At 36.8% G+C, this 23,153-nt stretch overlaps 1 protein-coding gene across 3 annotated transcripts in view; it reads left to right on the top strand.

The window, feature by feature from the left end:
- ttll5 (tubulin tyrosine ligase-like family, member 5) overlaps positions 1–22,208 on the top strand; it is an 80,799-nt gene extending 58,591 nt beyond the window's left edge. For all 3 annotated transcript variants that reach the window (XM_007257346.3, XM_007257345.3, XM_007257344.3), the window contains 4 exons: positions 337–511; positions 4,486–4,724; positions 11,937–12,016; positions 19,701–22,208. In XM_007257346.3, the coding sequence (XP_007257408.3) occupies positions 337–511; positions 4,486–4,724; positions 11,937–12,016; positions 19,701–19,753 (547 nt within the window). In that variant the 3' untranslated portion in view covers positions 19,754–22,208. The remainder of the gene's footprint in view (positions 1–336; positions 512–4,485; positions 4,725–11,936; positions 12,017–19,700) is intronic.
- Positions 22,209–23,153: the final 945 nt, after the last annotated feature.

Genomic DNA, 23,153 nt, shown 5'->3' with positions numbered 1-23,153 from the left:
GGATGGATGGATGGATTACTGATTTTTGTTATATAACATCAGAACTGTTTCAGTGAGTTGTATCTGCAATTTCCAGGGGATTTTGTTATCTAAACACCTTTTCTAGAGGATTTTTAAAACGGTATTCTGAAACCTTTCATGAGAATCCGAACTGTAGCTTCAGATCAAGTTATTGATGACATGACAAAGTGTATTAAGTTCCTATATTTTAATCTCTAGTATCAAAAACAACCTGTTTCAGGATTCTTGTCCTGGTGGTTAAATGTCAGCCTGCTGATAAAATGAATAAAAGACAATAACCCAAGATTTTGTGCTGTCCTTCTTTTTCCTCTGCAGTCACAGGAATGATTCTGTGGGTGATGGAGAGCGTAACCTGGCCACAGGAGCCACTCAGCAGCAAAACCATCAGCTTCCGTCTGGCAGCTATCAGCTCCAGTTTGCCATTCAACAGCTCCAACAGCAGAAACTTCAGTCCAGGCAGTTGCTTGAGCAGAGCCGCACACGTCATCAGGTTAGTTAGTTAGTTAGTGGTTTGATAGTCTTACAAAAAATAAAGAAAAAGTATAAACACAACCCACCGCATAGTTGCTGATAGGATGATATGATCCTAAGGAACTCATTACGCACATTTAAATTCTCCTCAGCAATTCTGGTGAAAGATGATATCTGGGCAGTTCAAACTAGGACAATCAATCAAAATCAGTATATAGTACATGACTGTATATTTATATATATATATATATATATATATATATATATTTATTATAAATCTTTACTTAGCTTCCATGTTGATCCTAATTAATGCATTAGTGCTTTTGACCCTGCTCATACCAGATCACTTTATACAATTAGTATCTAGATTGTATTCTGATGAGATGAGTCCTGTTGCTCTTTGGGAAGCAATAAGCAGTGTGCCTTGTACAGCAAATTTTACTGGTGTTTTGGTTGAAGTAGGGAACGTTTAAGCTGTTGCATATGTCTTGGAGAGACATATAATCCTGATACTGCCATTACTGATACACATTGCAAAGGTCCTTGCAGATGCATGACCTAATTAGCTATATGACAGACGTACGTCTACTTTTCGGTGCTTTTGCTTTACTGATACAATCTTATCAGTAAAGCCAAGTAAAGCCATCTAGATACTAATTGTATAAAGTGATCAGGTATAAACAGGGTCAAAAGCAGTAATGCATTAATAAGGATCAACATGGAAGCTATGTAAAGATTTATAATAAATTATTTGCCATTTTCTGACTAAAATATCTCCAAACAAACAACATTTTACTCAGAATTGTGGAATAATTAACTATGCAATATCGGACCCGATACCTATATTCAATTGGATCGTTCTATTTCAGATCTCAAATTTTTGTGTCTTGTCTTATCATTTCTAAGATACGTTCAAATAGTGGTTGCAAAAGTGTAGTTTAAAAATCAGGATTCAGTTCCTGGTGATAGAAGGAGTAGGTGATGCATTCCTAGAATAAAATTCTGATATTTCAGTGTATTTTTGCAATAACTATGTTCTTTTTCAATATGGCAAAATGTTAACTTTTTGTTTACATTTTAATCAGTATTCTACCAAGACTAATTTTGTACTTAATAGTAATGTAACAAAATAAATAGTGTACAAAAGTATAGAATACTTAGTGCAAGCAAATAAACTGCAAATTAACAAATATACCAAATGGTTTCAGTACAGAATACTGCTATTATTACAATATGGATTTTTCATAAATAAAAAAATATAGTGAAATTATTGTGTACAGTATGATATGGCACACCCATGCTAAAAGGGTTTCATTATGTTTAGTTCCAGCTCATTGTGCTCTGAATACATTCTCAGATCAGAACAATAATAAGCCTCAATGAGCTGAAGGAGCCAAGCTACCGGTCAGCAGACAAGTGGCCTTCAGTTTGTGTGTGGTCATCCGTTTGTAAGCATGTGTATGTTTGTGTATATATGCTCAGTGGGTGAACTTTGCCTTGGTGACTCATGACCGTATCAGGGGATATTCCCTAAATCTCTGCCAGTTTATTTCTGCTCCTCTCGAAGCTCTTTCTGTCTTGTTTGACCAGATGCTTATACATGAAACCACAGAAGTTTGTCCTGCAGAAGAAACATCAGAAAACAATAAGCGCTCTGTCCATCTGCATGGCACAGTGTATTCACTGACCTTCTGATGGCATCCTGCAGCTGGTTTTAATCCGTTTAGTCACTTCAATTACTGATCATTTCTAGACATGTTTCAACTCTATGTGCCTTCACATTACTCTATTCAGTAGTCTAGAATAACATCTGTTCAGTACAACATCCTCAATTGTGCCTGCCACACTGCTTTCTAGTCAGAATTTCTCTGAACATCATCCAGTTACCTTTAGAAGTGCAGATCTATGATCTGTTCTAGTCAGTGAGGTCATTGTAATTATTGTTACACTAAGAACACTGAGATGAACTGTGAACACTGAGAAGCTGTATAAATATGGTCCTAACTATGTAAAATGACATTGAGACTTGTATGCTGTATGTTTATTCATTTAAAGATTCAAAGAAGAACCAAGAGATATGTATAAAGAATGATTACATTTAATGTAGGTCCTTTAAGCTCATAAAAAGCCTTTTACAAAAAAGGGTCCTTTTATGGCATCACTCAATAAAGCATATATAGTAACTTTTAATATAGTAACTAAAAATGTTTTTAATGTAGTGTGATTAAAATCTGCAGCCAGCACCAGTACTGAAAGGAAATTGGACCTGTCCATTGACAGATTTGTTGTAATAAAGGCAAGGCACATCTGTTAATGTGCAAAATAGTTTGTTCAATGAAAAGAAAATATGAAAATAACATTTCCAGAAGCAGTTTAAATGCATAGACTTCTCTGAGCTCAGAGGCATCTGAGATGAACCATCACATAGTATGAATTTGTACTGTGGTCAAAGGAATCAAAGATTCAGATCTTTTTTGGGAATGAATCCTGTGTATTCCATACCAAAGAAAAAAGGCATAATGCAGACTGTTGTCAGCATCAAAGCCAAACGCAAAAGGTAAAGAGTCCTCTCTGTACCAAAATATATAAATATATATAGTATAGTATATAATATGTAGAGAGTCCTAAAATAAACAAACGTATGTATATTAAACTAAAATTGACTGGACAAAACCTAAAACATCTTAAGTATTAAACACTTATTCCTTTATTTTCCATCCTGTCTCGACATTTTCTGATTTAGGAATGCAGTTCAATTTTATCTTACATTTGGATAAAATCTGTGGTTCTGTTGGCACAGTACGATTGTGCAAATGCTTGTTTGAGAATATAGACTATAGAGAATATTTCCTGCAGTTTCTCTGTGAGATCTATTTCTCTGTGAATCTATTTGCAGTCATGTTCAATAGTATGAAAAATGCTGTATGCTATTCCTTTCCCAGCTCATTTAAATTGGGTTCTTTGCTGTTGAAAGCAGTTGTTACAGGGGCATGACAGCTGCTCTGATTATCTACAGTTTAAACACGTTTCATTGTGGAGTAATCAGAATGATAATCATATAAAGTAATCAGAAGTGTGTTATTGGGCTTCTCCGCTCCATATTCCAGTCACTGGGTGCAGACTGCACGGCTCCTTGGCTGGCTTGGCTAACAGCCACTTGGCAACATTAGAAAGGTGCCCTTTCCTGGCCTTGCTCAACAGAAGCATATACCCAGACCCTCCAACCTGCAAGCTCAGCCCACTCATTCATCAAAACCCAGCAGTTTCGGAACACACTCGCTGTCACAGTGCTGGATGCTTTGAAGATAAACACACACACCAAGCATAAACAGAGTGTATATGAGTAGACATCCTTTAGCAGAAGCACCAACAGAAAATTAACCTACACACAGGAATACTGTAACTCTGCTTATAGGAAACTACAGCACTCCAAAAGTTATTTGATCACATCAAGTATAAAATGGTACTAGATGGAAGGAATGTGCAGCATTCCCGACCAATTCAAACCAGTGAACAGTAGCCATTAAATTTCTTTTCGGAACGGAATATGTTTACCAAGTCCAACGGCTCATTCAAATGAAATCTTGTTTAAACAAGCATGAAATGTGAAGAATTCCTGTGTTGTGGTATGTCCGATTATAAAGTATTTAGTGCCTGTTATGATAAGCCGTGACATTTCTTTCTTCCATGTAAATGAACCAACTGACTTTTGGAGTCTGTTGCTGTTTGACCTCATATGACTTGAGGGAAAATGCTGCTTCTAATAAAGGCATAAAGATATGGTCGTTATTGTGTGGAGATGCAGAAAATGTACTGAAACATTAATTAATGTTTCCCTAGGAAAATACTGAGCAGATGCTCTGGAACTAAAGCTCAGCCTGTTTCAATTTTAGATGGTTAAAGTCAGTGTCAACGTAAATTTCTTTATATTTAATGTCCTACCAACTCTTTTTTTTTTCTTCCTACTGTATGTTTCTGTCTCTTTGTCTCCAGGCCATGCTGGCTGGACACACACTCGTGCCTGCTGCAGTACCCCGAAACTGTGTTCCCAACTCATCTGCTGTCCAAGTGCAGTCCCGGCACACCTTGAACCAGCCAGCAAATCAGGGCACCCAGGGCCAGACAAAAGGACAGAGCTTCGCTCATGGGGTCACGGTTCTTACTCCAAAACCTCCCACCACTGTACCCAGAGATGGACTGTCACGAAAGACTGCTACCCAACGTTTTAGCAAGTAAGACCTCAGTATAAGATCACAGTGCATTGTTTGTTTTAAAAAGGAGACACCAACATTATTTTTTCTCTAACAAAATATTGTCTTACTGTATAGTTAACACTCACTAAGCATTTTATTATGAAGGCCATCTACTCATTCATATATTAAATTATATATTATCCAGTTAACCAACTGTATGGCAGTCCTGTATACAGTTAACATTGTAGTTGTTAGAAGACCGTGTTAAGTTCTGTCAGACAAGAACAGAAAGCTGAAGCTGCAGTGAGCACATATTCACAAAGAATATTCTTCTGAAATCCTTTTGCATAACCTGCCTTATCTTAACATCAAGGCTGGTGAAGGTGTAGGGAATGTTTTCTGGGCACAGTTTGGGCTAGTTAATAACAAACATCCATCACTTTAATATTGCAGACTATTTAAATACTGTTTCTGAACATGTGTATCACTTTATGGCGGTAATTTGTGAATGAACTTGACCATGAATTATTTGGTCAGAGGCCTTCCCAGTCACCGGATCTGAATCCAGTAAAACTCCTCAGTATATTTCCAAAATACATTACCAAAAAACAAAAATTTATTTGCAATGTATTAAGTATACAATAGTATTTGAATTGTGTTTTTTTTTTTAAAGAATCTAATGCTACAGAGGCCGTTTGTATACAATCATGTGTGTTGTAATAAATAATGTATATTGTAAATTACTTTAAACATCATGATATAAGATTTTTACTGTATTGGTCTCCTATACTTAGCTATTACTAATGATGGAAAAAGACAATCATATTTTTCATATATACATTTGACATTGTTCTCATTATTTTTTTTATTCAGTGATGATTGAGATGCAGAGTTTATTTTTATCTCTTTACAGAAGGCAACACTGCATGCTGTTTTAATTTCGACTACATTGTACAGACCTTGCCTTTCAAATATTACTGCCACATTGTGCTAATGAGAAATTTACTGTGCTGCTACTATTGGTTCTCATCTTCTGTCAGCACACCCCCACACACACACAGTCACAAGATAGACCTCTGCCTCCTTAGTAAACAGTGCAGTTCAACAATCAGGCCATGTTTATGAGTGCTTTGGAAACCTTATTTTGTTTGGAGATTTGCAGACAAAAGGGTGGGAGGGCTGGGGGGTAAGAGAGCAGGGACCAGAGAAAGCCCAAACTGTCATCTGTTTCCCACGCTGCAGCATGGCTTTATTACAGCACATCTGGCCAAACTACACAACAATGGCAAACTTCTGTGGTAGCGGCGACCTGTTTGCTGGAAGCACATGGGCCACCATGGTGGGCTGCGCACAGTCAGACAGCCTGCTCCCTTCGCGCCTACTCAGGCCAGGATCCCTACCCCCAGCTCTCACAGCGTGAGCGTACACTATACAAACGCTGGAAACAGGGGTCCTGGGAGCGTTTGTGTAGAACAGGCTTTTTAGATGGCCTGCTAGATTTATGTGTAACAGGGATGTTAATTATTTTACATTTAAAACAATTAGACATGCTTTTCTATGAGATTAGATAAGCATCTAGGAAGAAATTAGAGTGAGTGGGTGAATAAATAAAGTCTGGAAGCAGCAAATATAACATAACGCTCTGTGGAACAGGCATGACGTCTCTATTAAAAATCTGCCAAATGCCAGCACGTGTGCTGCATTACCTTTTGTCCTTTAGCTACAAATTATATGCTTACAGATGACACGTATCTCTTTCTTAAAGAGTCCCATTACACGTTTCATGTTGTATTTGCCTTTTCTGGTTTATGGAAAACAGTCGTTTTATTCTTGGCTGTGGAAGAGTATGTGTAGTAGTAGTAGGAGTCTGTGAGGCTGAAATGCCTTGACCTGAATACACTGTCCTGCAGGAGACAGTTTTCTGGCCACAGAGAGCCGGAAAGTGGGGGTGAAATTAGATTTTGGGTTACTAGTCTCAGATGTGAATGTTGTGGGAATGGGCCATTAAAGACAGCTGGTACCTAGCAGCATGTTGTATGGGAGCGTGTTGTTTCTTGGGTTTTGTTTGTTTTGTTAACCTTTTAATGCCATCACTTTTTTGGTATTTGGAGCTTAAAATATACATTTCTGTCAAATGTTTTATATTATAAATCAGTATACAAACCACAAATACACTAAAATAAAGTAAAATAAATCAAGTCTATGCTGTATGAAGTTACGTAATTTTATCTAGCAAAACTTTTAAACTATGAATTCCTGAAAGTAATGTGCTGACCTTGCAAATTCATGAAGTGTTTTATGGATGAGAATTAAAAAGACATACTACTAAAACTACTACTACTAAAATTAACTTGAGTTATTTTAATTTATTTGTAATGTTTCTGCCATTTGGTAAAGATGGCACATTCATTCAGGCTAAGCTAAGTTAATTGGAAAATATTATACTCCAATAATATTTAGTGTCTCCAAAAGGTAATGAGAACCTTACAGGTTTAAATAAAGCTCTTATTTTATGCTTGTGATTGGGACAGATTAAGATTTAAAAGAGAAGTAGCAGAGTAAAGAGGATAGGAATGAATAGTGGCATGCAGTTAATGGTTGTTTGAATTATTTGTGGGCTTTGAAGGTTAAAGAGAGTGAGAGAGATGATAGTCGAGAGTAGTGGGGTATGATAGTGCTGGGGAGGGTAGGTGCAGTGTTTGCTCCTCTGTGTGCCTTCCTGGCCCGTGCTGTGTTTACCCTCGGCATGCGGAATTCCATAGCCCCTCACACTCTCCACAGTCGTGCATTTTTGTGGTCGGCCTGCGTGACACGGGAGAGTGTGGGAAAAACGGAAGCCTGAAGACCAAAACTGCTCAAATGGAAACACAGAACCAATGAGAGAAAGAAAAATGAGAAGGAGAAAGCTGAAATAGAGGAGAGTGAAAGGCACAGGTGAGGGAAGAGAAAAGGATAGAATGGAAGATTGAAAAAAAGATGAATATAAGAACAATGTAAAGAGAAAAACTAATAGAAGAAGAAAAATATGATTTTGGCACAAAAGCAGGGAAATATATTTTAAATATGGACATATTATACACTATTTAAACAAGATATAAAAATGGCCATATCATAATGTTGTGCTACAGAGGTCTGTGTGTGTAAAAAAAGGTTTGGTTTATGATATGGCTGTATAATTTGCAGAAACATGGCCATGATACATATCACAAAATAAGGGTTACAATTCAATAAATAGTGATATATCACAGTATAGTAATCGAGGTTATAAATTTCAATATGATGTTTTTGTCATTTTGCCCAGCTCTTTTCAGCACCTAAAAAATGAGAATTTAACAGGTTACCTTAATTTTTGGGGTTGATATAGACTTTACCAGTGTTTTTGTGCCACTTTCTGTTCTTTAGAATGAAATCATAGTTGGTTCAGTCAATGAATTCATTGCCAGTGTCTGAATTTGTCTGAGTTGACTGTATAGGAGCTGAGTCATGCTCTCTTTAGGGAATTACCAGGCTTCCAGCCAGCTAGACCATTTGCAGCACCAGACGTTATCCATAGAACATCAATCATTGTGTCTTTAGCATTATTTAGGGAATTATTTTAGAGAAATTAAAAAGTGCATTGTATCATAGAAGGGTTGTGCGGTAAGTTCCTGCATGCATGCAGAGAAACCCAAACTCAAACAAAACCCACCTTGGAATTCTCTAGCTCAAATCTGATTGCTGGTACTAAACTTGTTCTGAAAGGAGTAACGTGGCCGTAGAAATGGCCGTATGTGAATGCTTGTGTATGTTTTGTTTGCAAGGCATGTTGAATTCTGCAGCTGTAGTCAAGGAAATGAGGCTAGAGAGGGGCATAACTAATAGAGTGACAATTACAACAGCACTGTTACTGTCTGGTGTGCAGCCACCTCAACCTCAACCATGCCAGTGAACAAAAACGTCATATTTGGCTCAGTTAAAAAAAAAGTGTTTACATGATTCTTTAATTAGAAAGGAAGGCTTGAAATTAAGCTTGATTTTAGTTGGTCAGATCTTTAAAATGGAAAAGTATTCAGATCTGACATTGGCAGTATTACAGTTAGTTGTTGGAATTATTTTTTTTTTAGTGGCAGAGGAAAACTTCAGTGAATCTTTCCTAATGATTCACTAGCTCTCCAGACTGTTAGTGTGCTAGAAAACGTCTGGTGTTCATGTTTAACCCTGGGTCTGTAAATGGGAAATAAACTTTACAAACAACACTATACATAACAGTCAGCAACCAGTCAGGGTGTTTGTGCTTGTGAACAACCTAAACAGTTGTGGATGTACCTAAGATGTTTATAACAATTTATGATCACTTTACATACTGTACAGCTATGCTATGACATTTGACGTGCCACTATATAGTAGTTTAGACACACATATAATATTTACATTTGTTATTACTAGATAATGACTAGTGGGTGCATTTTTTTAAATCCACTTTATATGACATATCACAATACTTGCCTTATTTGTTTTTATTTCTTAACAATATTTAGACTCCTAATTTGAGCCTCTTAATATGAAACTGAACAAATTCAGGGTGTGAATCAGCTATAAATGCATGCGTTTGAGGCATGTAACTTGGGCAACAAGTGGTGCATAGTCACGCTCTGCCCAGCGTGTTAAATGCTGAGTAACTGCCGCAGAGAGCCTTGAAATCTTATTGCCAATAAAGCTCTAAAGTGTTGCTTCCTGCATGGTCAAGCTGAGTTCTTAATTGGAGCTTTTCTATCTGCTGCAGCGCCCTATGCTTGTGTAACCAAATGAAAAGGCCAACTGTGTGGACCCTACAAGGCAGCACTGTGTACCCTCATTACTGTGTTAATACTGCTCTGGCTGTTCTGTTCCTGGAGGTTAATACCAGCTAAGCTTTATTTATTGTTCCCAAAAATGCTTAACGGATTTAATGTATAGAGTTACAGGCGTGTTGGCCCCTGTTTTTTCACCACTCCTGGACAGAACTGATGATTTAACATTCCTACAACAGCCAGATGTTCTTTGAAAGCTTCCTAATTATTGAAGCCATTAACTGCCAGAGAGGGACGGTTGTCACATGTTCCATGAGATCTGCCACTAGCAATTTATGGTTAGTCAAGATTATTAAACTATAAAACTCAAAGGAAATGCACTATACGGACAAAAAGTATTGGGGCACCTGCTTTCTAATTGTTGCCTCTAAAATCAGGGGTATTAAAAAGAGTTCTTTCCTGCTTTTGTTGGAGTAACTGTCTCTACTTTCCATTGAAGGCTTTCTGCTAGATTTTAGAGTAAAGCATTGCTGTGATTTTGATTTTATTGCATTCAACAACTATTAGTAAAGTCAGAATAATTGAATTATTTAATGGAAGCACCACCTCAACTCATCTTATCCCTAACTCTCCTATTAATCCCAAAAATAATAAGACAGAATGCGATTATTCCAGAGAGCGCAGTTCTATCCCTGCTTCACGGCTCAATGCTGGGGGCTTTATACTCACCCTCTAGTCCATGCCTTTCACGAGGCATGAAGTTAAAACGTTTGTGTTTATTTCCACGAGGGAGTTCCATACAGAGAGTCTATAAACCGTGTTTGTGCATTTGCACATCTGTGCCAGCAATAGGTACAAATTTTAACATATCTGAATGCACTCATTTAGAATAGGTGTACAAAAACATTTGGACAAAAGGTGAACGTTGATATCGTATTAGCATTCCAATATGTATAACTCACTTTCTCTCTTAGAAATAGCAAATGAATATGATTTATTTTAATATTTAAGGAGTTCATTGAAAGGCCAGGCTACTTTATATCAGGGGGTTATGAAGAAAACAAGGTAAACACTTCTCAGAACAGCGTATGGCATGTATTTTATCCACATCAGATATTTTGAAAACAGACTTCACAGGCCTGGAAAAAGTGATTGCATTGTCATGCAGAGGAAAAATAATTCTTTATATCCGTAATTTAGGAAATTGTTTAAAACTCTGGACAACAACAGTTTCACAAGAGTATTCTGCCAGAACCAGTGACTATAGAAAAGCATATACAGTGAAATGTTTCTAAACTATGTCTACATATCTCTAAATCTCTGTCTAAATACAGCAGTTAGTTTCCTGCACTAATGGCACATTTCATTCTTTCCCCCAGAATGACATTTTTAAATCTTTTATTTATTGTGCTACATCATCAGAAGCCAGGGCTACATTTAATAATGAAGTAAAAGTCTTGGCTGGAAGACCTTTCTTTGCATTACATGGAGTAGCTCTGAGTTGTAGTTGAGCTGTCAGGCAACTAGCCTAGTTGATCACACTATTATTGATCTTTTTTTTTCATATAGTGTTGTACTGTTGCTCTCAATTACAGGCCATTTTATGCTAACATCACATACCGGAAATAATGCAAAGTGATTTAGATAATTAGTTGCTAGGCAGCCAGCTAACATTAGTATAATTAGACCTGCTGAGCTTATTTGTACTCAATCTCTGCCAATGCTCTTGACAATCCAAATAATGTTTAATGCATTATTTATTATGTTTATCATTACCAATATATGCTGACTCTCTAGTTGCAGCTAGTGGGGGTGAAATGGACTGTAGTAGCTTCAGTTTGTCATGTTTTTTAAATCACTTTCTAATCAAATACATGAGCTGCATTTTTAATGTTGGATATTACACTCACTGAACTAAATGATAATCTGATTTGGTTGTGCAATAAACTCAATGAAGGCAGTCTAAGATGCTTGGCCTGCAGGAAGGAAGCATGTGAACTGAATGAGTAGGCTTGTCTGACTCTCTGCTCTCCACTATGCAGAATCTAGTTACATATTTGACAATATGGTGAACATTTTTACTTTATTTACAGAGAATGATAAGAAATGGAACTACATGTCCATGCTTATAACGGTTAATGTCAGTAGTATATGATAGAAAGTCATTGTAAGTAATTGTAAAATTGTTTAATCCCTCCAAAGTATTTTTGGAGAATTCATATTGGTCAATATAATAATTTAATTGAACTTTAAAACGATCATAAGAACAACTGCCAGATTTAAATTAGCTGTTGAATTTTAGCTGTAAGGTTGTTTGTATATTTAATTCCTAATGTGTAAGAATAAAGCAGATAAATGTCTCCTCATAAATTAGGTTAGACACAGTATATAGATACTATGAAGATACTGTATTTGCCAGGTGTGTGTCATATTAAACAAATATGGTGTTCTCCCAGCTAATTCTCTCTCTTCCTTTTAACAGGCAAACCCCATCTGAAACTCCATCCAGTAACGGCATATCCGGTCGGCATATTGTGTATGACACCTCGTGTGGAAAGACAGGTGAACACACCCACACATCTTTATCTTATCAATTTTTTTTCTCCAGAGTTGTAAAGGATCTCTTGTCAATGCCAGTTTATTAAGCAGTGCATCGAGTTTGAAGTCTACATATTATGCTTATGTAGGTTATTTAATTGAGCATGCAGTGAGAACCCAGGCCTGTGGTATTTTAATGGCCAACCTTGGCAGAGAGCTGCTTGTGGCCAGACAGGTGGGTTTCTCTGCCAGCATCAGTTGCTGGCAGCTGGGCATAGGCATAGTGACCATACCACATTTGATGAACCACATTCAGTGCAGCAATTTATTTTTATCTCATACTATGGCAACAAGACATCCTTCGATTTCATGATCCATTTTGACTCAGTGTGTGTAGCACTAATGAAAACAATGAGAGTATGTGCAGCAATTGCTTTATTAGATGTACAGAAAAGGTACCTCATTTTTAAAAAATAATATATATATATATATATTTCTTTTTGTTGGTTTTTGAGCTGTAACATGCCTTTATTTTATAATCAGCTGCAGTACGTCAGTACTTAAAGTAATTTAAACTAATCTGACCTGTATATTCTACATATTGTACCTTTAGCACAGCTGAGTCAGCCCACACACTAATTATGAAACCGCTAGAGACTAGGTTAACATGTCTAAAAGCCTTTATACTCTAATATCAATAATGTAATAAATATCAAATTGATATCAAAACATGCACTAACATTAAAAAATCATGGAATATCAATATGTAAATTGCTCATAATGTGTTACCTCAGTGGATGTTTTGGAAACTTCCACATCTGTATAAATTGTGAGGTATTATCTTATTATCTGCCAGGGTGCTCATAGCAAGGCAATGAATCACATTCACATTTAATGCAGGAAGCCCAAAGCACGTATCACACAGATTGCTGCAGCATTTTTTTAGCTTTGGGTATGGCAAAAGTCATGGGGTATTAAGCTAGTTCCTATTCCTTGACATGTGGCATGTTGGTGTATTTTTCCAGCCTATTTTGTAAAGTGTAGATAAAATGTAAGCCAGACCTGTCCACAGTGTGAAAACAGACACAGAGTTAAAGACAGACACTTACTGAATTGCTGACAGTAGCTCACAGACTAATAAGCTGAAATGAGAGCTGGGCATTGAGGTTGGGTTTAAGCATTCATGAAGAGGTGAACTGTCTGCTCAAAAGGACATCTGTTGGATGTATATATCACTTTAATGTAACATAGTGTCCTTCCAACATGCCACTGTGGGACACATCTTAGCCATTCTCAACTGCTGGGTGTTGATCTTGTCATAGCAGTGGCAGCACAATACCAGTTGGGCTTCAGCAAGACAAGATGTTTCTGCAAAAAAAAAAAAAAAAAGGTTCTGTATGTTTTGGCAGCACGTACTGTACTGGGACATATTCCTGACATTTGTCTGTTGTCTGGATGTGTTAAGCCAACGGTATCACTTGAAAGGTAGCTGCTGTTTACTGAATCTGCTCTGTGCATGTTTGTGGAAGAGCTGAACAGATCTGTCAACTCTCGTTCGGCATTAGCCAGTTTTCTAACAAAAGAAATATGTGATCAGTGATTGGCTGATATGTCAAAGTTATCTGATCCTGAGAAATTATTGGATAATTTTCACAAACTCACAGGATGCTGCAGTTCCTATAATTCAGCTGCTAGATGGAACAACAAAGCTTACAAATGTCTGCAGAATCTCATTAAAGCCAGTGTTGTACTCCACCCAGTGTGCTGTATTAGCCACTATGGCAGTTTTTTTACCATACAGTCATGGCCGAAAGTGATGCCACCAGAATTTTTCCAGAAAATGAAGTATTTCTTCTAGAAAATTATTCCAATTGCATGTTTGCTTGTTTCTTATACACTTATGTGCAATGGAACAACACAAGAAAACTGAGAAAATAAGGGCAAGTATTTTCATAGTTTTACACAAAACTCCAAAAAGGCAAACTCTAAAACAGTAATAAATAAAAGTATAAATTAAACCACCCCAAACATAATACTACTACTAATAATTGATGCATATAAGAACTTTTTTAAGTGTTTTAAGTAAATGACAATTAATACAATGAATTGCAATACAAGGATACAGGATAACACTTATAGGTCTGGTAGCATTATAAATATTAGTCATTTTAGCCATCATAATCATAAACAAGCTACATCAAAACTGGTAGCTTAATTAAGGTGATTTTTTTTTTTTACCCTCTACTGTCCTTTGGGAGCCATCGCTTTCTGCCCTCCTCTGTACCATGAGAGAGTATGAGTGTGAGCACAGACACACACTCTCACATGCTCACGCCTCTTCTCCTTGGGTTGCACAACTCTTTCCACCTTGGATCCTGAGCGTGGGTCTGGAGGAACTGTTGATTTTATTGCAGTAACAGTGATATTAAGCAGTTTAAGCTGCTGCACATCTGTTTGTCTGATCAGGACTTTCCCTAAACGCCTTCTATACTCTGTGTCTACATGTATCCCACCGTTTATCATGGAACACACACATGCAAACACTCAGAGTCTTAGAGTGTGGAAAAAAAACTAGCAGAAAATGACAGTGTTGCACAGACCAACAACTATGCAGTGTGCAGTCACTTCTTTCTTTTCACTGCAATCCCTTTTTTATTTTTAAGGTATGTACTTTGGCGTGGCCCTACAGACGTCTTATAAACTCATCAGTAGCTGCAACTCGATCTGCAGGGAGCTGCTTCTGAATTTCATGAATGCATTTTTCCATTGTATGGAGAAAAAAGGGGGTTGGGGAGGTGCTTGGCACCTGGATAATAATGGGAGCAGAGAGAGGAAAAGGTCATTTGAAGACAGAGACAGAGAGACAATAAAAATGTAGTGGAGACGGCTGGAGGTAGAGCGCAGCCATGCATTGTGTTGCTGCGTTGTTTTGAGAGTGAGAAGGGCCCTCTGTGTCTTTGTGCTGAGATAAGTGGGCTGTCCTGATTGAGTGTGACAGGGAGTTAGATCTGATCTATACAGGCAGCATTCTTTGTGATCAGCTGTCAGGGTGCATTCGTCAGCCTCCCTCTGTTGCCACCACTCTCATTCTCTATAGCTCTACTAAGGCGGGGCACTGTGACCAAAAAGCTTATATCTAGATGTGATTAAGAGAAATGAAAATACACAAAAGACCACTGAATGATGTTTTCCTTGATTTTGCCAAATTGAAAAATCACAAGCCATCAAACCAAGCTAAACTGCTTGAATTTTTGCACCAGAAGTAGCATAAAGTTATCAACAAGCAGTGTGTAAGACTGGTGGAGGAGAACATGCTGAAATGCACAAAATCTGTGATTAAAAAAACAGGGTTATTCCCCCAAATATTGATTTCTGAACTCTTAAACTTAATGAATATGAACTTGTTTTCTTTGCATTATTTAAGGTCTGAAAGCTCTGCATCTTTTTTATTATTTTAGACATTTCTTATTTTCTGCAAATAAATGCTCTAAATGACAATATTTTTATATGGAATCTGGGCATTCAGTTATATTCAGGTTCCTACATATTTACACCCACACACCTACATACTGGATCTGCATAATTCTCTAGGACACAAAACTCTACTCTTGTTTTTATTTGGAACACACATGGCATACCAGACAAAATATTACAATATAGTATTTTTTATATCTCTAACCATTTAAAATATTTTATATTTACTATATATTGCCCTGCCCAAATCTCTACCACATTCCCACCTCTTCATGTTTATTTCTTTCATTCTCTTTTTTTTAGTTCTGCCTGCCATTATTACTTGCTCACCATTCTCTCGTCTGTATTCACTCTCATTCACAGACACTCATTCCGGTTTTATTGCTGCGGGCTGATAAAACGGATGCCCGGTGTACTCCCTGCTCCACTGAAGCACTCACACTAAAATATTTTGGCAATTTATGAGAACCATGACAGTGAAAAGTAGCATTCCCTCCCGCTCATCAAAACAAAAAAATGTGCCACAACAAATCTAATTGTGCAGGAAATGGTACTGGAGTATGATAAAAACAAAAGCTTTTAGTGAACTGACAGGATTTTTATAGTTAATTTTGTAGCTAAAATTATTATTAAGAAGTCTTAAATTCATTGATGTTAAAATAAAATGACCTTCATTTGTCCTAAAATGTCTTAAATCCACCACGGTCCAAGGTGTTTAAAATACTCCAGACATTAAATACACAGTTTACAAATTTGATATGCAAGTTAGCTTATTGATTTGATGTCAGACCTAGAAAGAACTAGCAGCATTATTTATGGGTCTAAGGGGCATCATTTTTTAGGTACATTTGTTACTTGCTTTTAACTGGTTAGACTAAACTAGTTAAAACTGTACTGGACCCTATTCTCTGTTTTGTTTGTGCAAAAGTGTTCATTTTTGTTTGTCTGAAATATTGGCTTTTCAGAAAAAAAAATACATTAATAGCATGCCTACTCTAACGTCTATCATGTTAATATCTGTGTTTGCTATTTGTTGTTTTATCTTGGTGACAATGGTCTTTAATTTAGCCTTTGAGTGGTATTAAAAGTCTTAAAAAGCAGTTTGCTACTGTTCTAACAGGCTCAAACCAAAAAACACAATTATGTTAGTCAGTGAGGTTACTCAGGATTCCACAGAGCTTTTTGTAGAGTGTGAAATCTTAGGAAACAGGACTACACCTACACTTACCAGAAAGATTACAGCCCCGGCCATGAGACAAAGAGGACATGGTGTGCCCAGACCTGTAACATAGGCCCAAATCCAATGAGAACTTTCACCGCGTGCCCCAAAAAATTCTAAATCAAACAAAGAGCCGACCAATTAGACTTCTCTTTCAACCTTTTCCTGGGTTTTGGCAGTGGCCTACTGTGCAGTTCCCAAACCAGAAACCACACCGAGCCTCATTTTTCACTGCACTCTGGTATTTGATCTTCCTCCCCTGTTCTTTTTGTTATTGGCTTCTTTTTGTTTGCTATTGTCTCATCATTGTTTCATCACAGAATTAACTATGAATATAAATTATATATATTATATGTTTCACGAGGGGATATATATGATGAAAATATATGATGAAAAAGAGGAGCTATTTTTCCCTATTCTCTCTTTTTTTTCCACCCCTTTTCTTGCTGAGCTTGGAAAAGCTGCTTCCAGCAGTCATGTCACTGGATTGGAAGTCAGGCCTGATGTTTTCGTTCTCCTGCGCCGTAAGGCCTCACGGTGTAAAAGAGCACCAAAATAAACAGAGTCTGCGGAGAAGGAATGAAAGAGAATACTGTTTGGGAGCACAAACACAGCAGCTCTGACTGCACTTGGAATTTCTTTTCTCCTGTAAGACTGGCTCAGGGCCAGGCGATAGACCGCAGAGAGTGGAGGACAGGGGCAGGACAGCTGCAGCTTCTGCTGCTGCTCTTATCTGACATAACCCCGTTTACTGGATAACACATGAAATTCACCAGAGCTGCTCTTGGTGTGACGCGTGCGACAATTAATTTAACAAAGGGCAACAGTGTCAGCGATCGTCTCTGCGCTGTTGTTTTTATGGAACTCTGTGTTGCAATATTTTGACAGTAAAAATAATGACTGTATGTTATTTTGGATTATACAATTTGCACAAATATCATTCAGTAATTGCTGTATGTAATAGCTGTAGAACTTCCCATCAAATCTGTTTTTAGTATTTTGCATATTATATTTAGTACTGTATGTGTTTGAGCTTATGTCACATTGAATTCCTATTAACTTGGGAAGATATGAATCTATATAAAAACTACATTCCAAATTGCATACGTTGCTTCATAAATTCACACTATAAGTTACAATGTGTTGTAGTAATATCATAAACTCATAAACAAAACATTAATGATTTTGTTCACACTGCTGTTTGATCCTCACAGTTGGGTATGAGTTTGATCAAATAGAAGTACTTTTTTCACTGTATACAGAACACTAAGTGATAAAGACTAAAGAAAGAAAATTAAACCGAAGTATGTGAGCTATCTCTCAAAACATGGTGGCAGGAAAGAGGGAGTGTAACAGTCACTTTAAGTGCCTTAGAGTAGGTGCATGCTCAATACAGTATTAATACCTGCAGGCTGTGGGTGCTCCCAAGCCCAACAGTCTCCATTTCACTGCACTGGCTGTCTCCTATGTGTTTCCCTATGGAGGACTGGGCAAGTAGCTATCCACCCTGTGACATCTCTCTCCCAGGCAGTTTTCACCCACCAGCCCAACCATTACAGGAGAATGGGGCACAAGAGATAACAAAACTACTATTAATAATGAGTGATGCTCCTAAATACACTACACTATGCTCAATACCATTCAAATCCAAATTTTAGTTTTACTTTTACTTTTACTAAGGACTTTAAGCTAAAATCAGTATTAAGCAAGAATTGGTATTTCTCGAACTTACTAAATGGTTGCTTTAAAGGAGGAATCCAGTGTAAAATGGACTTGTGAAATGCATGTAATGAAACGTGCAAATGATTAAAACCTTATGTCAAATAGCCCACCTCTGTTCCCCCAGCAATCTGAAATACAGCATCCTAGAGAATTAGGCATAGTGTTGCCCATGCAAAGAAATAGCTGTTTTACAGCATTAATAGGTAGGACAGATAAACAGATTGCAAAATTAATTCAGTGGAAGCGCATGAATATTATAGATATATTTTCAGCAACAGCTGGAATTCATGCATTTCCACAGAATTCATTTTGCAATCTGTTCCCCTATCCTACCTATTCGTTCATGCTCATCAGTTGATTTATGGTGACAAGATTGTGCTGCCCGGATAAAACTACCTCAAGGTACTTATAATAAACAGTCTTATTAAAAAAAATACCTGTTCACTTTTAAAGTGATCAATTCCTTCCTTAAAATGTCAGAGCCCTCAGAATTCTACCAGTGAAGTGTGAAACTACTAGGCCCCGATCACTTGCATTGTAAGCAAGTTCAGTTCATCAGCCAAAAGCACTGTATTTCAGAATGCTAGGCCAAACTAGGCCATATTCGTCAAAAGTTCATACTTGTTGTCATGTTTCACTACTACACCCCAAGTCTATTACAAACTGGAGTTCTCCTTTAAGCCACCACTATAAAACATGCTAGCTAGAGATTGAGAACTTGCATCTTAAGTGAATATTACATTTAAATGACTGGATTTTGCACAAATACAACTCAGGTTACGCAACATTATGCTGCTCTCGCAAGTGTGACCTTAGCCGCTTTACCAAAGTTCTACAATGGAATTTTAGCATACTAAACCCGTAGCAATAGTATAGACACTGTTCTTCCTATTACACATCCATAAAGCATCATAATGATTTTGAAACTTTGTGAAAATACATTGCAGAAGCTTTTCGAAACAATGCCACCGTGAATGTGTGCAGCAATCAAAGCTAAAGGAGGTCCAACAAATTATTACAGTGTGTGACCTTTTTTTTGGCCAGGCAGTGTAGTTTCTGCATTACATTCATCTGTTTTCATCCACCATGTGACTCTCCATTTTGCTCACTGCATACCATTTATTCTCCCTAAGACATTAATCCGTTACATCTGATCTATTGCAGTTTGGTATGAATACACTACAAATCGTTACATCCCTAAAATGTCCATAGAATTTGTATGTGATGATGTAATTCTTGTTCTTCTTCCATATGTTTTCTTATACACTGTCATCTGTTCTTTTCCTTTCATAGGTTTGTCTGTGTACAGCAAACTTTTCCAGACTCATGGGACCAATCAAAGATGACTGAGCGAGGGCTCCTCCGATGACTACCTGCAGATGTAGCAACTTCTCTTTCTTGTCAGATGTTTATTATATGAACATGAACTCTGGGTATGAACATCCAGCCTAAAATTCACCAGGTTTTACCTGATGCAATGGCCTCTCCACAAAAAACAGAGGACAGCTGTTCAGTTGCCATACCAAAAACATTTGTATTTTGTGTGCTTCCTAACCTTGTTTCCCTGTGGTCTTCCTCCATGTGCTGTAGACAAGAATGATATCTTCCCTTATAGTATTTTCAGTCAGGGAACAGCTGACAAATGCTGCTACCCCCTGAGACAGTTTGTGACATCAAACCAGCCTTATTTATTTTCTTGGAGAGCATGTGGGCGTGCAACAGGATAGCCTGCAGTGTAAGAAATGCCTGGCTTTGACGCGAGCGGGGATCTGTTCCATGGCCCAAGACTTTCCGGTGGCCTTCAGTTCCTCCCCATCCCACCACTCCAGTTGTCCAGCCCCATTCTCACATGCAACTGCTGCCATGGAAAGACTGCGTGAATGGACAGGCAACAACAGCTGCTGCCTGTGTACTGTACTGAGCCTGCAGGCCATTAGAAAGAGAGCTGGCAACGTACAGTAATATTTACCTTCATGTTTTTTAAATTATTTTTATAATACAAGTATAAAGCTTAAAGCTTAATAATACATAACATATACATTTAAATCACATTAACCTGGCTTGATAAACTTTAAATATTAATGTGTTTTTTTTTTTTTTTTTTTTTTTGTAACAATAAACTCAAATTTATTTGATTCAGATCTCAGAAATATGAATATAGGTCAAAGGGAAACATCTGGTAGATAGATTGGAATTTATGAATGTGAACGTTTATAAGTCTAATGTTTTAATGTAATAAACTTCATAATTCTATTTTTTTTTCAACAATAGGTTTCACCTCCTCCCACATTCAAAACACAAAAATCTTGGCTAAAATTTTAATCTATGAAGTATGCCATTAAATATTTAGGTTTACAATAATCAAATCAAGTACATTTAATTATAAAGTAATTATAGATTTAAATGCTTATGCCAGTTTTTAAGCTTAATAAACAAGTCACATTTTGGGGTTACATTAATATAATAATTTAACTTAATATAATGTCACAAATAGTACGTCAACCCCATTCAAACGAGAATATTCACGTTTACATTAAAACTGTAGTTCCATCCATTCAGTCAGAGGCATCATATTTCCGGCTCATGATTGGGTTTGAAATTCTCTGACCCTCTAAAGTATCTGAAAGCAGCCTGTCAAGAACAATCAATGTTTATGTGTTTAAACACGGTGTAGCTTTAAACATTCCCAAAGAACACTATGGACATTATCATCAGCAGACAGTCCTCATGCAGCACATAAACGGCCATTAATGCTTTCAGTAAAAGTGCCTCATTCAGGTGCCACATAGTGCTTGTATATATAGGCAACTTTGAGTACCTTATGTGTCATGTTTTATGATGTGTTCAAAATGTTCAAAACTGCTCTCATGGCACCTTTACCATTATTGGAGCAGTGGACTGAATGAATGTAATGGCTCTAGAGTAACACTGCTCTGTATACTTCATTAACAGCCCCTAAAATAAGTCTCACATTTACTCCTCTGGATAATAATCTCCGTCTTTCAGTGTGGAGGTAGTAAACGCTTCCACAGCGCACCAGAGTGTTATGAATTACAACTCTGTAGTACAACCGTTAGATAAATCCAGTCTCAGGGAGAATTGGTAGTTATGCTGATTTATATGACAGACATATTCACACCTCTCATGGAATGCTAATTATTAATAATGTGTTAATATTGGACTTGGCAGTTGGCATGACACATTTTTGGAGCTTAGTAAGGTTTTACTTTCCTAAAGTTTGCTAATTAGATCAAAAATGTTTTCATTTTTAGTTGCAAGCATCGAGTTCTTCCCTATTATAATGTCTGGCCAACAAGGTTTACTGCTGACGTATGCAAAACTTGACCTCATGTCCAAATTTGAGGATACTGTACTGTAACATTATGTTCCTCAGGGTTTGATTTTTATTTTCTTTTTAAGAACATTTTAGTCTAGTTTTTACTGTGGTTGATTTTGTACGTGTCCTGCGTGTACTTGAATTTCCTCTAATCATTAATCGAACACAATGCTGTGTTATTGATTATTCCAGCGTGCAACTGAATATGTGGGGTCTGTGTACATGTTCTTATTCAGAGCTTCAACTCTGTATTCAAGTGGTTGCAATTATAGTACATATTGTGAAACTCTGGATCTGGATTTATCATTATTGTATTGTTTTAAGCTCTTGACAAAACTTACAGTTGTCTGTGACATGACTGAAAGAATGTTACATGTACGCTTGAATTGTTTAATGAAAATGTATCTGTTTGCTGGATCACATTGACTCCATCTTTTCTATTAGTAAATGCACAAGAATTGTAAGATTTTTTATATGTTTTACTTTTTTTTTGCATCTTAAATCGTATGCGTATATCTAACTATTTTTACCTAATATCTGGCAACTCAACAAATTCAGCTGAAAATGTAAAAAAAAAAAGTTATACTAAGTTTATACTTTATTATTAAGTTATAGTAAGTTTATACTTAATACTTAGCAATGACACTTTCATTAAAAAGCGAGACAAAAGTACTTCAAGAGTCTTCAGCCAAAAATTGTCATTTTGGTTTATCTGTATTTTTACCTTAAGTTTCTCAAGATGTTAGTAGCCATGTAGCTGTTTCCTTAACTGTAGTGACCAAATGGAGAACGTGAGGGCTAATGCAAGCTTCCTCTACAAAAGTGCAAAGCCTAAATTCTAAATGATTCAATTACAGTACATTAATTTTAATACTAAATTATGATTTCTAAATAATAACCTCTGTCAATACTTTATTTTAAATTGCAACACAGGATCAGTGTACATTGCTACAGGGCAGAGCTACACAGTATGTCATTTTAGCATCATAATCACAACATGGGCGTGTGCATTTGTCACACTGCATGGTACGCAAAACCATTTATAGCTAAGTTCATTTCATTTACAATTTGTTTTTGCTGCTTCGTGCAGAAAGAAAATTCATAATGTTCTCATTTTTCATGACAGATTAAAGTCATATTATATGTACCCAATTTAATTTACTTTATTTAAAACTTTGACTCAAGTAATGCATTATTAATATCATGACAGGTTAGATAAAAACTAGTAACAAGTTGGTAATTTTTATCTTATTTTTTTTATATTGCAGTGTAAACTACAGGACAAAAACTACATTATTGTCTGTTTTGTCCAGTATTACACAACCTTACCTGATGGGGATTATTCACTGATAGCAGTAGCTGATTTGGCTAATTTTAGCCTAAGCTAAAATGTTACCAAGCATGTGGAT

This window comes from Astyanax mexicanus, chromosome 14, assembly GCF_023375975.1.
Source record: "Astyanax mexicanus isolate ESR-SI-001 chromosome 14, AstMex3_surface, whole genome shotgun sequence".
In the NCBI taxonomy this organism is placed as follows: Eukaryota; Metazoa; Chordata; class Actinopteri; order Characiformes; family Acestrorhamphidae; genus Astyanax; species Astyanax mexicanus.
This window is presented reverse-complemented; position numbering and strand designations above follow the sequence as displayed.